Here is a 16,273-nt window from a genome sequence, read left to right as displayed (position 1 = left end):
CCTCTTAAGAAGTAGCCCCAGACAGAAGATGCTCTGTTGTTAGCATTTGACAGAACTTCCAAGGCATTCCAATGTACCTGTGGCTGTCCCTGGTCAAGTTTTATCATAGTAGAGCCATTTCTTTTGCAAGCTTTGTCCAAGTCAGTCCCCATACAGAACCATCATCACCAACTTTCTCTTTGGCCTATCACCTACTTTTTACCTCCCTGAATACTTTTAGCTAAGTATTAAGAATTGCTATTTGTCTTGTGTACACACCTTTGAGATAACCACTTAGAGGTATTGATTTAGTCATAACTTTGACCAGACTTTGAGAATAATTTGCCTGGAATTAATTATTAAATATTTCTTACCTTGTGAATGTCAGTTCTACTAACTTCACTTCCTTTTTATGTGGCTAAACGTTCCCTTTATATGTCTGTAACATTCCAAATAGAACTTTCTCTTGGTTGTCTCCTGACTATCCTTAGCGACTTCTACTCAACTGAACTTGGCAGTTTTCATTAGCAGTTGTCACTAAAGCTTCATAACAACTGATATTACATTACCTGCTGCTGCTAGTTATAAGTAGAAGAATTAGAGGGAGGGAATTAAAGAAAAACAACAAGTTTTACGTATCAATCAATCAACATTTATTCAATGCCTACTATGTGCCTGGCACTGTGTTAAGTGCTGGGGATACAAAAAAAGGGCGAAAAGTTAAATTTATAACAAATACCAGGTATCTCAGTAAATTTTACCATCTCCCTTATGCCAGACTGTGTATCATCCACGCAATCTGATAAATATGATGTTTACAGTCTAATGGAGGAGATAACATGCAAACAAATTATATACAAAAAAAACCCTAAAAACAGGTTAAAGAGGAAATAATTAATAGAGGAAAAACATTAGAATTAAGAGAGGCTGGGGAAGGCTTCCTATAGAAAGTAAGATTTTAATTGGGACTTAATAGGAAGGGGGGGGGCGCATGCGCTCGGGGCTAGATGGCACAGTGGATAAAGCACCAGCCCTGGATTCAGGAGTTCCTGAGTTCAAATCCAGCCTCAGACACTTGACACTTACTGGCTGTGTGACCCTGGGCAAGTCACTTAACCCCCACTGCCCCGCAAAAAAACCCAAAAAAACCCAAAAAACCCACAAAAAACAAACAAAAAAAAGGAAGCCAGGGAGGTCAGTAGTTGGGAGTGGAAATGGGATACTATTCTAGGCATGGGGGACAGCCAGAGTGTAGCTGGTATATCAAGCGATTTATTTTTCTTGTATCATTGCCTCTTCCATGTGTACAAGAGAATTCCTCTTAAAAAGAGAACATGTGTGTAAACCTTTATATACTGTAAGAATTTAAGCTAAACCTTCTCAACTATCTCATTATTTTGCAACCTAGAATTAAATAAATCTACTGAAATTTTTGCTTAGAGGTCCCAAAGTTAAATTTATAACCAATACCAGGTATCTCAGTAAATTTTTTTTTTTAATTTTATTTTTTTTGTGGGGCAAACTTGTAAGTGTCAAGTGTCTGAGGCCAGATTCGAACTCAGGTCCTCCTGAATCCAGGGCCTGTGCTTTATCCACTGCGCCACCTAGCTGCCCCTCTCAGTAATTTTTACCATCTCCCTTGAGCCAAACTGTGTCTCATCCATGTAATCTGACAAATATGGTGATGAGATCAAAACCCAACTGACTAACTTCAAATTAAGTCCTTTAGTCTTTTATTATTTTTTACCAATACTTCAATGATAATAGAAGGTTTCCAAGTGACTCACACCAAAGACTGATGAAGAAAACAAGGATAAAAATCTGTTAATATAATAATGTTGTATAACCAACAACATTAACAAGTATTTAGTATGCCCTCCTTTGTCCCAGGCAGAGGAACAAGTTCATAGGTATTGTCTGACTAGACCCCAGATTGATGGTTCTTATGGAAATAACCTGTTAACACTCTAGACTTTAAACATCTGGTCAAGAACCGACTGGTGTGGGGTAGCTAGATGGTGCAGTAGATAAAGCACCAGCCTTGGATTCAAGAGTACCTGAGTTCAAATCCGGCCTCAAGACACTTAACATTTACTAGCTGTGTGACCCTGGGCAAGTCACTTAATCCTCATTGCCCACCCCACCCAAAAGAACTGACTGGAGAGAAATATATTCCTAAAATTGATTTATATCACTTTCCATCTACTTCAATTGTCCTTCAAGCTTCATAAAACATATTTACCATTTTTGTTTTTAATATGTAAATGTTCAAATGGCTATAAGGAGTATACTACAAAAAGATCTATGATAAAAGTTCCCCCATCCAACCTTTCTTAGAAATCTAAAGCATTAAATTCTAGTAAGAAGCCAATTTCTTCACAGTCTTGGTCTTAATATGAATCAGATTTCCATATGCTAATTTGTCAAAAATAGAGATGGAAGTCAAACCAATTCCAATTAGCCGAAGGACTAAGCAATACCAATCTAGATACCACCTTAGTATGAAAAGATGGCACCTCGATACCAGAAAATATTCACAAGCATACATATTATTATTTAAATATTGCTTGACTAAAGTATATTATCTCATAACATCCTCCTCCTTTTCAAAAAAAAAATCATTAAATAGAAAACAAATATCATGTCAACTCACCAACTGTAAGGAATGCCTCTGACAATGTAGAACCATGTTCATTTGTGGCTTCACAAGTATATTTTCCAGCATGTGCCAGAGTGACAGCCTGAATATATAGAGAGCTTGATCCAGCTCGAGACATGATGAAGTAAACAGGCTCTAATGTGACATCTCCAGATTTCGCCAAGTGTGATTTTCGTGACTTAGAGCGAAGTACTTGGGAGGGATGGCTGGTTATCAAACCATGGCTGTCATACCAACGAATAACGGGAACTGGCAGCCCAGTGGCATTGCAGGATAAAGTGACAAAGTCACCGCCTATCACCTTTGTGCTTGCTGGTGGTGTTACTATAATTGGTTTGGATCCACTGCCTATTAAAATGCAATCCACATACAGAATTTAAGAATACTGTCAAAACCCAAAGAAAAGTACTACTAATAGTTATATCCCCTCCACAAGTAAAAGGTCCATTAAAGATGGTCTTTTTCATAGTTAAGCTCCTAAACATTTCCTTTTTTTTTTTTTTTTTTTTTTTTTGGTGAGGCAATTGGGGTTAAGTGACTTGCCCAGGGTCACACAGCTAGTAAGTGTTAAGTGTCTGAGGCCGGATTTGAACTCAGGTACTCCTGACTCCAGGGTCAGTGCTCTATCCACTGTGCCACCTAGCTGCCCCTCCTAAACATTTCCTATGCAGGTTTCCTGTCCTTCAGAAAAGACATATGGATAAAGCAATATACTGAAAGCTTTCCAGGAATTGTCCTATGGCATTATTTGGAGTTATTTTTTGGAGTGATTGTGTTATGAGTTCTGAGAGCTTACTGCCTTTCTTCCCTTTCCAACAGGCAGGCTTACTAGGCATATATATGACTACTACAAATATGTAATATGAGAATATGTACCTCTGACACCAAAATCTCACACATTAAATGTTATATAATCTGTGAGAAATATAGAACTAAATGTGATTCCCTTGGGAAAATGATCACACTTTTAACCTAAAATTCATCAATCAAATCACAGATAGAGATGAACTGGCCAAAATAAAATGTATCATGGCAAAAAACATTTGACCATTTTGTATTACACAGGAATGAAAATCTACAAAACATATGAAGAAGTTCTTTATCTTAATTCCAAAGTAACTCCACCTCCTAAATGCTTTTATGGTATTTTTCTTTTGTTCCTAAGTTGTCAATTCTACCTCAACTTCTGAACCGACATGGAGGACTTTTTCAAGTGAATCCACAATGAAACACTGATTAACACTGATGTTCTTTTCCCTGCTACATCTTTATCCTTGTGCCTTGTCTCTTTCAAGTTTAAACTTTGTGGTCAATCCAATGCTCTACATGGTTTCTGTCCATTTCCTCTTTTTTTCTATAGCTGCCCCCCCCACCCCAATAACCTGCACAAGGAAAAATCCCTCTGTGATTTCAGTTATGGAAATGTATTTGAAATACCTAGAATGAGTTTATCACAAAACAGAAAAGAATCACAACTTCTTTAAGTATGACCGTCTCTGAAGGGTTTCCCTGGAGGACACTGTTTTTAATTCCATAGCTTGATCAGAAGCGATCTCTAAAGAAGTAGAAAAGGAAGAATCTTCTCCTGTTGGTTTATGAGTTTATTTTAGTAAAAGAAAGATAGAAAAGAAGTTTTACAATAACTTATATATTGTTTATCCAACTAAACAGGTAAGTCTCCTATTTAGAACCTTTATTAAGGCAGGGAGGTAAACAAAAACCTAATTCTTTGAGGCACTAAGCTAAAGGCTAAACTGAGTTCTCCAAATCTGTAACATATTTACAAAGAGAGACTGTCTAATTGCATACTGCCATGAATACATGGCAACATATAATTTGAGGAATGTAGAAGATGCTCATTTGTGGCTAGAAGCGAAAAAATCTTATTAAAATTTTAACATTATCTACTTTAACCTATATTTCAATCTTCATCAAGTACAAGATGAAGATGTCTACAAGTCATAAAAAGAATCTTCTACTCACAAAACAAGGCTAGCATTTTATAAAAGCCAAACAATTTTTAAAAAGTGAATGGTCAGGGGGGCAGCTAGGTGGCGCAGTGGATAAAGCACTGGCCTTGGATTCAGGAGGACCTGAGTTCAAATCCAGCCTCAGACACTTGACACTAGCTGTGTGACCCTGGGCAAGTCACTTAACCCTCATTGCCCCACAAACCAAAAAAACAAAACTTAACATAAAAAGTGAATGGTTGGGGGCAGCTAGGTGGCGCAGTGGATAAAGCACCGGCCCTGGATTCAGGAGTACCTGAGTTCAAATCCGGCCTCCGACACTTGACACTTACTAGCTGTGTGACCCTGGGCAAGTCACTTAACCCCCATTGCCCCGGAAAGAAAAAAAAAAAGTGAATGGTTAGGGGGCAGCTAGGTGGTGCAGTGGATAGAGCACTGGCCCTGGATTCAGGAGGACCTAAGTTCAAATCCGACCTCAGACACTTAACACTTACTAGCTATGTGACCCTGGGCAAGTTACTTAACCCCAACTGCCTCACCAAAAAAACAAAAACAAACAAAAAAGTGAATGGTCAGGGGCAGCTAGGTGGTGCAGTGGATAGAGCACCGGCCCTGGAGTCAGGAGGACCTGAGTTCAAATCCAGCCTCCTCAGACACTTGACACTTACTAGCTGTGTGACCCTGGGCAAATCACTTAACCCCAACTGCCTCACTTAAAAAAAAAAAAAGCGAATGGTCAGAGATGAAATGAAATGTATTCAGACTTACTTCTTGATATATTAAAAAAGACATGTTTACTATTGAAAGGAAAAAAGGAATATAAACTGTTAAAAATTAAGTCAGATTTAATAAACAAACAAGCAGAATTTGAGTGTTCTAAGCACAAGTAGAGGGAGTACTGCTACATAAGATATCTTTAAATTAAAAAAAATAAAAGTTTTTCATCCAATTTTTAGATAAAGGTATTTTGCAACAACCCTATGAGCTATTTATCAATAATCTTTAAAATTTTATCGATACTATTTGTTTCTGCATTACCTTCATTTCTGACCATATTCATCTCCCCTCCCCTCCCCAGCAAACCATCGCTTATAAAAAAGATTTTTAAAAGGGGTGGGGTGGGGTGGGAGGAGCAGTTCAGCAAAGCTAACCAACAAATCAACCAAATCTGACAAGATAAATGCTGTTCCAGACTCTTGTGTCCCCTCTCCCAATTCTGCAAAGAAGAGAGGTGATCAAAAACTTAACTAAGATAATTTTAACAAAATCTAAGAAAAGCATTAAATCAAATACTAAATTGAGTTCTGTAATATATTTACAAAAAGAGACTGGCTTCTCTGCATACTACCATGAACACATGAAGGCATATAATTTGAGGCATAGAGAAGACATTCAAGTTTGTGGTCACAAAAGCCACAATATTCCCCCAAAACAATCTGCACTGTTTGGCATAATAAACCAACCTATAAGAAATCAGGTTTGCTCAGATAAGGTTATTTTCCTCAAAACACAATGAATCTGCAAAACAAAATTTCTTCATTGTAACAAGACTTAGGAGCCTACCTGTTTCAATTTCAAGTCTCCCAGTAGACTGCATAAATCCTATCCCATTCTCCACCACACATTGGTATAACCCTGAGTCTTCCATGGCAACACCACTGATTCTCAACGTGTTTCCTACTATCATGTGCCGCAAGGAAGGGTGTATGGGCTCTGCATTATGAAACCAGGTAAGACTGGGAGCTGGGTTCCCATGAACAGTACATATGAAATGCACTGTGGCACCCAAGGAGACTGTCTGGTCCCTCAATCCTTTGGAAATTGAGGCTTGTTCTGAAAATAACATACACAAATTAGATACCAGCCCTCAAAATGCACTTTTTAAATTATCACATGTGAGTCATATGAAATGTTCTATATACCACTAACTTGCTAAGACTACGTTGTATTGTTTATTCACATTTTCTCATTTGCTGTGGCCATCAAAAAAATTTTAAATGCATTATAACTTGTCTCTAACAGAGCCCTTCATTAAGTTGAGGTCAAAGTCATATGTTACTAATAAGCTATAGTCTTCTTTTAATAGATCTCTCAAACCAAAAAAACATAAAAATAGCTTCCAACCCTGTATTCCTGTAAGTGTTTATGTTTCGAGCTGTTGGCTCCCTCTGTCATTCTCCCACCAGAATGGTAGTTTCACTGGATCTCACACTAAACAAGGGCTGAAACAAAAGGAATATATGTGCCCAGAAGTTGGATAATTTTCCTTTTAGGGTCTAAGAAGTAATATTTTTGTCTTGTTAGCTAAAAAAAATGTGTATATATTTGATCATTACTTGTGGGACACCAAGGGAAAAAAATAAATCCCACTTATTGTAAAGCTTTTATAAATTATTTCTTATTGACATAGACAATGTCAATGTTGGACAAGACATGTCCTAACAGTAAATACCTACAAAGAAACTAAAAAATTGAATTTATTTGGACCTTCCTTCCTACTCTATTTTTTTCTGGGTTTTCAAAGAAGTACAGGTAGAAGGGAAATATATTTTCTTTGAATAGCCATTTTATACAGTGACCTCAATGGCAAAAATTCAGGATGGCCAGGAAAAAAGAAGGGTTATATATAAAAATATGGCTGGAATCAAGGCTATTTATCAATTAGAGATACAAACAAAAGATGAAATTAAACCAGGTACTGTGTAAAGAGGTGATATTTTACAACTTTCCACATTCTTGCTAGCCTTTTGCCTTCATTGCCACCACTAAATTCACAGGATTTAGGGCTGGACAGCTTTGAGCAGCCCACAAAACTCTTGAGTACACCCAAACCAGATTAAAATGTAAGGGTCATGGTTTAACAAAAATATATAAAAATACAATAAAACATAGATAATGTTAATTTGTGTTTTTCTAAGTCAATACCAGCTCACAGGATCCCTTTCCATTTGACTTGGACACAAGTTATTTTACAGCTGGTGAACTGACTTGTCCAAAGTCCTAGAGAATTGTGATGCAAACCAAGGACCCTGACTCCAAATCCTGCTCTTTTCCACTCCTCCATCTGGCCTGTCTACTATATCATGCTTACTCTTGGGTAATTCTTCTTACATTCTCCTGCTATATTTTTCCTTTTTTATATATTTTATTTTTTCCCCAATTATATGTAAAACCAATTTTTAACATTTGTTGTTGGGGTTTTTTTGAGTTCCAAATTCTTCCTCCCTACCCCATTGAGAAGGCAAGTAATTTGATATAGGTTATGAATGCTCCTGCTGTATTTTTCAATGGACTGATTAACCTCATATCTACAGAAACTAGTGCTTGACAAGAGCAAAATCAAAGAAATAATCTAAACTAACTGACTTAAAAAAATATCCATATATATAAAATGTCTTACCAAGCACATTAACTGTGTAGGTCACACGTGTGAGTTCTCCAGACTTGTTTCCCACCACACAGGAATAGTTTCCAGCATCAGATGGGTCTATGCTATCTGTGACAAGGTGGGAATACAACTGTCTCCAGTTACCTCCCAGTAGAGAACCATGACCATCCTTTAGCCACTGCACTTGAGAAGCAGGCACCCCACTCACCACACATTCCAGAGTTACAGGATTGTGAGAAATAGCTGCCAATGACTGGGAAAAGATGGGGTGAATGATTCGAACATATTTTGACGAAGGGCCTAGAAGAGGTAAGCAAAATAGAAAAAAATAATCTGAAAAGGTCTCTCTCTTCAATCTATTTTCCCCTTTGACATCCTTAGTAAAGTTTTGAGCATTCCCAACATCTCATTGATTCTCCTTTACTTTCCTATCTACAGGGCTTTGTTATAGTTAATGACTATATAAAATAGATGACTAAGACGAATTGTTTCTGTAATGATGGCTGTTCCTGCTCTATGGAATTACAGAATTTTCAGGAAGTCCAGATGTGACACTCAGTTTGTAGTTTGGATATTCATTTTCCCTCAATCTACTTACCATCTCTTAGTCCTCTGTGCCCAGCCACAGACTGGCAGCCAGACTTTCTAGTTAAGGTCTATTAAGATGTGGAATACATGACATTAGTGAATTTATAAATTGGAGGAAAAAGATATACAAACACCATGAATTTTTTACCATATTTCCCTTTATACCATTTATATATTGTGCTTCATGAGAAGGATTGGATGGCACTATAAACACCACATCTTGGTTACTCCAATATAAATTAAGGAGAAAAAAAAGATGCTTTGATGGTACATTAGCAGCATTCTTAGCTCTTTCAAGCACTTGGCCTTTTTTTTTTTTTTTAAAGTGAGGCAATTGGAGTTAAGTGACTTGCCTAGGGTCACACAACTAGTAAGTGTTAAGTGTCCGAGGCCAGATTTGAACTCAGGTCCTCCTGACTCCAGGGCCAGTGCTCTATCCACTGCGCCACCTAGCTGCCCCTACTGGGCATTTTTTTTTATTCTTTAAAAAATATTTTTATTAATCTTGTTTTAATATCAATTAGATTTCCCTGAGTCACTTCCATTCTCCCTCCCCGAAACAATTTTTTAAAGAAAAAAAGAGAAAATGATCAACAAAATAAATAAAAATATTGGAAATATCTAACATCTTATGCAACATTTCAGTCCTGTAGCACTAGAACTTTGCAAAGAATTTGGGGGCAGGGGAGGGAAATACTTGTCTCTATTTCTATGGTGCCAGTTGTTCTTTTTCATTTTGCAACATTCAATTTCAATTGTCTTATGGTCACTCTTTCCATTCCTATTGTTGTAATCATTGGCTCTTACTTCACTCTGCACCAGTTCATACAAGTCTTTCCATGATTCTCTGTGTTCATCATGTTCACTGTTTCATACAGCTCAGCATTCCATTACATTTATGAACCACACTTTGTATAGCTATCTCCCAATCCATGGACATCTGTATTGTTTCCAGTTCTTTGCTACCATAAAAAGGCTGCTATAAATATTTTTTGTGTATGGAGAGCCTTCCTTTCTGTCAGTGACCTCTTGGGGATATATACCTAGCATTTGAGTAAAAGGGTTTAAAACTTTTAGTTTCTTTCTTAACACAATTCCACAATTTTGGAATTTCCAGAATGGTCAAACCAATCTACACCTTCACCAATGATGCATAAACTGGCCTGTCTCTTTATCAGCTCTCCAATAATGGCTATTCCCATATTTTGTCATATTTGCCATTTTGCTGGGTAGGTGAAACCTCAGGATTATTCTGATTTGCATTTTTATTTTTAGTAATCTGCAGCATTCTTTCATATGATTAATAGTTCATAATTCTTTGAGAAGTGTTCACATCTTTTGACCATTTCTCTATTGACATCTATAGTCTCTCATTTTTCCTTTGGTGCTTATGATTTGTAAGGAGTTCATTAAATAATGGATACTTTAAACTGTACCACTATGGTTGCCTTTTAGGGAAAAGGAGAGTTTCAGGCAAGAATAAAACCATGGGAGGTGAAGATTTATGTTATATGGTAATCTCCATAGTTTCTTTTCTTTTCTTTTTTTTGTGGGGCAATGGGGGTTAAGTGACTTGCCCAGGGTCACACAGCTAGTAAGTGTCAAGTGTCCGAGGCTGGATTTGAACTCAGGTACTCCTGAATCCAGGGCCGGTGCTTTATCCACTGTACTAACTAGCTGCCCCCTATAGTTTCTTCTATTGACTAATAAAGCTTATGGACAACATTATAACAGAGAGGAGGGCCTGCCATGTTTATCTTTGCATCTCAAACCCTGAGCATAATGCTCAGGACATAGTAGGTACTTGATTATTCCTGACAGGGACAAGGACTAAACTTGTGATTTTGTTGGTAGTTAAGTCAACAAGCATACTTGAAGGAAACTAGGCAGAACAAAAGATGGAGGTCAGAGGACAGAACACTGTCTACGGAACTCCCAGAGGAAGAACGGCATAGTCAAGAGGGCATCAGACCAACCAGGGCAAGTCATGTCACTTCTGTTTCTTTACCTGTAATACACAGGGCTTGGACTCAGGGGGCTCCAAGGTTTCTTTCAGCTCTTAAGCTCCCATCCTAGGATTTCAGAGCAAACAACATCTACCAAAGCAGGTCAGAACCTTCCTCCACCATCAAGTCTAGAAGAGTGGCCTAGAGCACTATGTAAATAAGGGCCTAAATCCTTCTTCATCAGCAAACAAGAACTAGCAGTTATGTTGCTGTTATAGAATCAAGGAAGTGGTTGTGGTGTTGGAAGAGGTGCACATGCACTACTATTCATTTGAAAAGCAAACCATCTTCCATCAGATGCATTTACTGGGGCAATGGCTACATCAGTTGAGGGGTACTGCACATATTCAGTGCTTGATCTCAATTTTTTTTGGGGGGGGGGCAATGGGGGTTAAGTGACTTGCCCAGGGTCACACAGCTAGTAAATGTCAAGTGTCTGAGGCCAGATTTGAACTCAGGTACTCAGGAATCCAGGGCCGGTACTTTATCCACTGCACCACCTAGCTGCCCTTGAGCTCAATTTTATCAACATAAATATGCAAGTTTCCACATTTGTGAACATTTTTCAATCACATCTTTAATCTCTGTATCCCAAGGTCACACAAGCGGCATTTGAATTCAGATCTTCCTGGCTCCGGGGCCAGCTTTCTACCCTTGCTTGTTGAATGAATCTTGGCATTTATTTTTAAGGATTCACTCCATATTAAAAAATCAGAACAAAATTTTACCTATGCATAGGAAAGCACATGAATACTCATTTGTCAACTTTTCGTGAGAGTAATTACCAAAGGATTTTTTTCCCTTAAGTACCACTAAAGGGAACCAAATACTTACGGTTCACAATGAGCTTGTGGCGTGTGGGTTCAACTTTTAATTCACGTGTGACAGGATTGTAAGCCGCACATTTGTACGACCCTTTGTCCTCTGAAGATACATTCAAAATCTGAAGATTTCCTGACGGAAGGATTAGGTAGTTATCTGGAAGGGGAAGGAATATGATTAGGGGTTCTTTTTTTGTCTTTACAACATAATTATAAACCAATTGGACAGTTGTTATAGGTTTATATAGAGATTGGCAACCTATAAGCAAGGAACAAAAAACAAGAAAATGCCTTCATAAAAAGCAAAAATGATTAAAGAAAAGAAAATGAGCCCATCAGTAACAATGGACCCACACTACACCATTATGCAGTAAGAAAACAAAAAACCTATTCAGCTACACAGATATGGACATGTTCAGTTTTGTTCACTGACTCCTTGCAACAGATCTTACCTGTGGAACTTTCCAGCCATTTTCCCCGGACCTTATAGCGCACCTGTGCTGAAGGATTACTTTCGGGTATCTTGCAGCCAATGAACCCAGCACTTTGTTCTTCTGCTATAATAACATGTTTTGTTGATGTACCAAAATCACTAAGGCCTTGGAAGTAGAAACCAATTTAGAAAGATTAATAAAGTTTTGCTTCTATTTTTCTGGAAGACATAAGTACTAAAAATTACATCTGTCCTCTAAGTCTATGTTTTCTGCTAATTCTAGAGAGTAACATGATTTTCTTCCAAAAAAAAATTAGGGGCAAAAATTAAAGAGGGGGCAAATAATAACAAAGGGCTACCTCCTTGCTTCTCTGTATAGTATTTAAAACCCATAACAACCTGACCCCTTGCTACCCTGAGTCTTCTTACACTTGAGTTTCCTCCACATACTCTATGATCCACTTTTAGACTACAGTCTACTTGCTGTTTCTTACACACAATATCCCATCGCCTGACTCAGTGCCTTTGAATTGGCCATCCCATATGATGGAATGTTCTGTATTACCTACACCCCTTCAGCACAATCTTTAAAACTCACTCATCCTATATGTCCTTATCTAATCCACAGCATTTCTTACTGCAATATCAAGTGCTAGACTATTTCTTAGTGCACCGCTTGAGTCATCTGAATATCAAAGCTATAGGGTCACAATGCCTCTCAGCCCCCCCTTAAGAAAACAAGTCTTAAACTGCTGGACCTTGTTCTCCCACCTGTGTGCAAGTTACTCTTTGTTATCTTCTCTTAATCTAAAAGCTTCCAGCAGCTTAAAGTTACTGCTTGGCGGGAACTAAATTAAAATGTAACTGGAAAGCACTGAACAAAATAAAAATACAATAAAATATAAGTAACATTTTACAACTAAATCAATATGCGGCCCGGCATAAAGGTTACTGGGTCCCATTTCTACCTGAGTTTGACACCAGTGGTCTAGGGTATTCAACCCTTTGTGTACTTATTGGAATACTAGCAGCCACCTCTTTTTTTTTTTGCAGGGCAATGGGGGGTTAAGTGATTTGCCCAGGGTCACACAGCTAGTAAGTGTCAAGTGTCTGAGGAGGCCGGATTTGAACTCAGGTACTCCTGAATCCAGGGTCAGTGTTTTATCCACTGCATCACCTAGCTGCCCCAACAGCCACCTCTTTTTGAAAGACAGACAGTTCAAACTAAGAAAACCACTTGCTCCATATTTTCTACCTCCATAGTTAGCACTCCTTTCCTAATAGACAATTCAAACCTTTTCTTGTGCTGTTTTTTTAATTGAATTCAAATCAATTCAGCAACCAAGGCATAAGAAGTCTATGTGGATAAGGCAATCAGATGTTTAAAAAAGATAATGGGTACTACAAAATAAAGGAATTCAGTGTCAAAGCAAACAATGAACTAAAATTGAATTTCAAAGTTTTAAAATATTAACCCCAGAAATTCACATGGGAAATTTGCTCACATTCAAATGGCTTTCAAAAAAACAAACAAAAAAATAAACCCAAAACCCTCCCAAAAAACCCAAAACCCACATCACTGGGTCTGCCTACTGTTTTACCTGTGGCAGGACTTCAAACCATAATGGGTGACACCAACTGAATAACTCATGCCATTTTAGGGATATACTATACATCAAAAGTTGAAATATCAAACTTACCTCCAATGGATACTGTCCCAGGCTTACTCACAATTGCACCAATGCTGTTGTTAGCGATGCACTGATACTGCCCAGAAAGAGAAGGGCTGAGAGAAAGGATAGTTAAAGTCCCCTGCTGAACCTCAATCTGCTCCACATTTCTGTCGAATTTTTTTCCATTAAGCAACCATGATATGTGAACAGTCACAGGTTGAGCAGAACATTGTAGTGTTACAGGTTCACCAAGTTTCTGGACAATAGAGTGTGGCTCAGAAATAAAACGATGGTACCAAATCTATAAGGAAAACCCCCCCCAAAACGGAAAGGGCATTACACTCTATTCCATTCACTTAACATTTTAAACATTTATTTAGTACCTAATAGGGCAAGTGACTCTGTTATGTATTGGTGATACCAGAAAGTTACCATTGTTGTAGTGCTTTAAGATTTCCAAAAGTGCTTTACTGATGATATTTCATTTGATCCTCACAGCAACTCTATGAGATTGATACTTTTGTCATCTCTCTTTTACAGAAGAGAAAACTGAAGCAGAAAAGTTAAGTGATTGGCCTATGTATAGAAAAATATAGTGGTTCCTGCCCTCAATGGGCAGGATTTTCTACTTATTTAATTTGATTTTTCTTGATAGCAACATTCTTATAACCCATTTTTAGAAGCAAAAAAAGATAAGAGTACTAGTTTGAGAATTAAGACTCTACCCTAAAAATTATAATAATTTTGAGATATCACCTCACACCTATCAAAGGGGCTAATATGATGAAAAAGAAAAATGTTGGATATTGGAGAGGATGTGGGAAAACTGAAACATTAATGCACTACTGGTGGAGTTGTGAACTGATCTAGCTGTGACTAAAGGGCTATAAAACTATGCCTCCCCTTTGAGCCAGCAATACCACTGTTAGAACTATATTCCAAAAAAGGGGGGAATGATGTATTTGTACATAAATATTTATAGCAGCTATTTTTGTGGTGACTAAAAACTGGAAATCAAAATATACCCATCATTTGGGGAATATGGTATTTGATTGTAATGGAATATTGTTGTGCTATAAGAGCTGACAAGGAGGATTTCAGGAAAACCTGGAAAGACTTATATAAAACTAATGAATAGTGAAGTGAACAGAATCAGGAGAATGTTGTACATAGTAACAACAATATTGTTAAGGTCAAAATGGCTATATGATTTACACATAAAGGCTGATACCATAAGCAAATTAAGAGAGTGTAGAATCATTTATCTGTCAGATTTATGGACAGAGGAATAATTTAGGACCAAAGAAGATATAGAGAGTAAAACAAAATGTAAAATAAATCATTTTGATTATATAAAAGTAAAAAGCTTTTGGGGCAGCTAGATGGCACAGTGGATAAAGCACCAGCCCTGGAGTCAGGAGTACCTGAGTTCAAATCCGGCCTCAGACACTTAACACTTACTGGCTGTGTGACCCTAGGCAAGTCACTTAACCCCAATTGCCTCACTAAAAAAAAAAAAAAAAAAAAGCTTTTGCACAAACAAAACTAATATAACCTAGATTACAAGGGAAGCAGAAAACTGGGAAAGATTTCTGAAACAAATATCTCCAATAAAGGCCTCATTTCCCAAATATATGGAGAACTGACTCAAGTTTTTAAAAATACAAGTCATTCCCCAATGGATAAATGATCAAAGGAGATGATCAGGCAATTTTCAGACGAAGAAATCAAAGCTATCTATAGTCACATAAAAAAATGCTCTAGATCACGATTGATCAGAGAAACGCAAATTAAAACAACTCTGAGGTATCACCCCACACCTATCAGAGTGGAAAATATAACAAAAACAGAAAATGTTGGATGTTGGAGGGGATGTGGAAAGCTAGGATGCTAATCTACTTTGGTGGAATTGGGAAAAGATCCAACCATTCTCGAAAGCAATTTGGAACTATGCCCAAAGGGCTTATAGAACTGTACATGCCCTTTGATCCAGCAATACCACTGCTAGGTTTATATCCGAAAGACATCCCCCAAAAGAGAAAAAGACTGATTTGTACAAAACATTCATAGCAGCTTTTTTGTGGTGGCTAAAAATTGGAAATGAAAGGAACGCCCATCAATTGGGAAACGGCTAAACAAACTGTGGTATATGATGGTGAGGAAATATTATTATTGTGCTATCAGAAATGACAAGCAGGATGACTTCAGAAAGGTCTGGAAAGACATGTATGAAATGATGTATTGTGAAGTGAGCAGAACCAAGAGAACATTGCACACAGAGACAGCAATATTGTTTGATGAAGGAACTGTAAACGACTTGACTGTTCTCAACAATACAATGATCCAAGACAATCCCAAAGGACGACTGATGAAACATACTATCCACCTCCAAAGAAAGAACTGATATTGAAGGAACAGACTGAAGCATGCTATTTTTCACTCTCTTTCATTTTTTCTTTTAATTGTTTTCTTGTACAAAATGATAAATACAGTAATGTTTTACATAGTTATACATGTATAACCCATATGTGATTGCTTGCCACCTCAGATACAGGGGAGGGAGGGATAAAAACTAGAACCAAAAACTATAAATAAAAATGTTTATTACATTTTTAAAAATTAAAATTTTTTTCATAAATTAAAAAACACAACAATATTGTTCAACCAAGAACTGTGAATGACTTAGCTATTCTCAGCAATACAATGATCCAAGACAATCCCAAAAGACTAATGATGGAGTGTACTATTTTTCACTT

At 37.4% G+C, this 16,273-nt stretch overlaps 1 protein-coding gene across 1 annotated transcript in view; it reads right to left on the bottom strand.

The window, feature by feature from the left end:
- The window catches only part of CDON (cell adhesion associated, oncogene regulated), a 127,663-nt gene that overhangs the window by 47,110 nt on the left and 64,280 nt on the right, over positions 1-16,273 (bottom strand). Inside the window, 7 exon segments of the mRNA XM_043990730.1 lie at positions 2,633-2,986; positions 6,172-6,441; positions 8,009-8,296; positions 11,425-11,568; positions 11,864-12,010; positions 13,545-13,806; positions 13,808-13,818. Of these exon segments, the coding sequence (XP_043846665.1) occupies positions 2,633-2,986; positions 6,172-6,441; positions 8,009-8,296; positions 11,425-11,568; positions 11,864-12,010; positions 13,545-13,806; positions 13,808-13,818 (1,476 nt within the window).

Source organism: Dromiciops gliroides, chromosome 3, assembly GCF_019393635.1.
Source record: "Dromiciops gliroides isolate mDroGli1 chromosome 3, mDroGli1.pri, whole genome shotgun sequence".
NCBI lineage: Eukaryota > Metazoa > Chordata > Mammalia > Microbiotheria > Microbiotheriidae > Dromiciops > Dromiciops gliroides.
The sequence above is the reverse complement of the archived record's forward strand: the minus strand, read 5'-3'. Positions and strand labels throughout refer to the sequence as shown.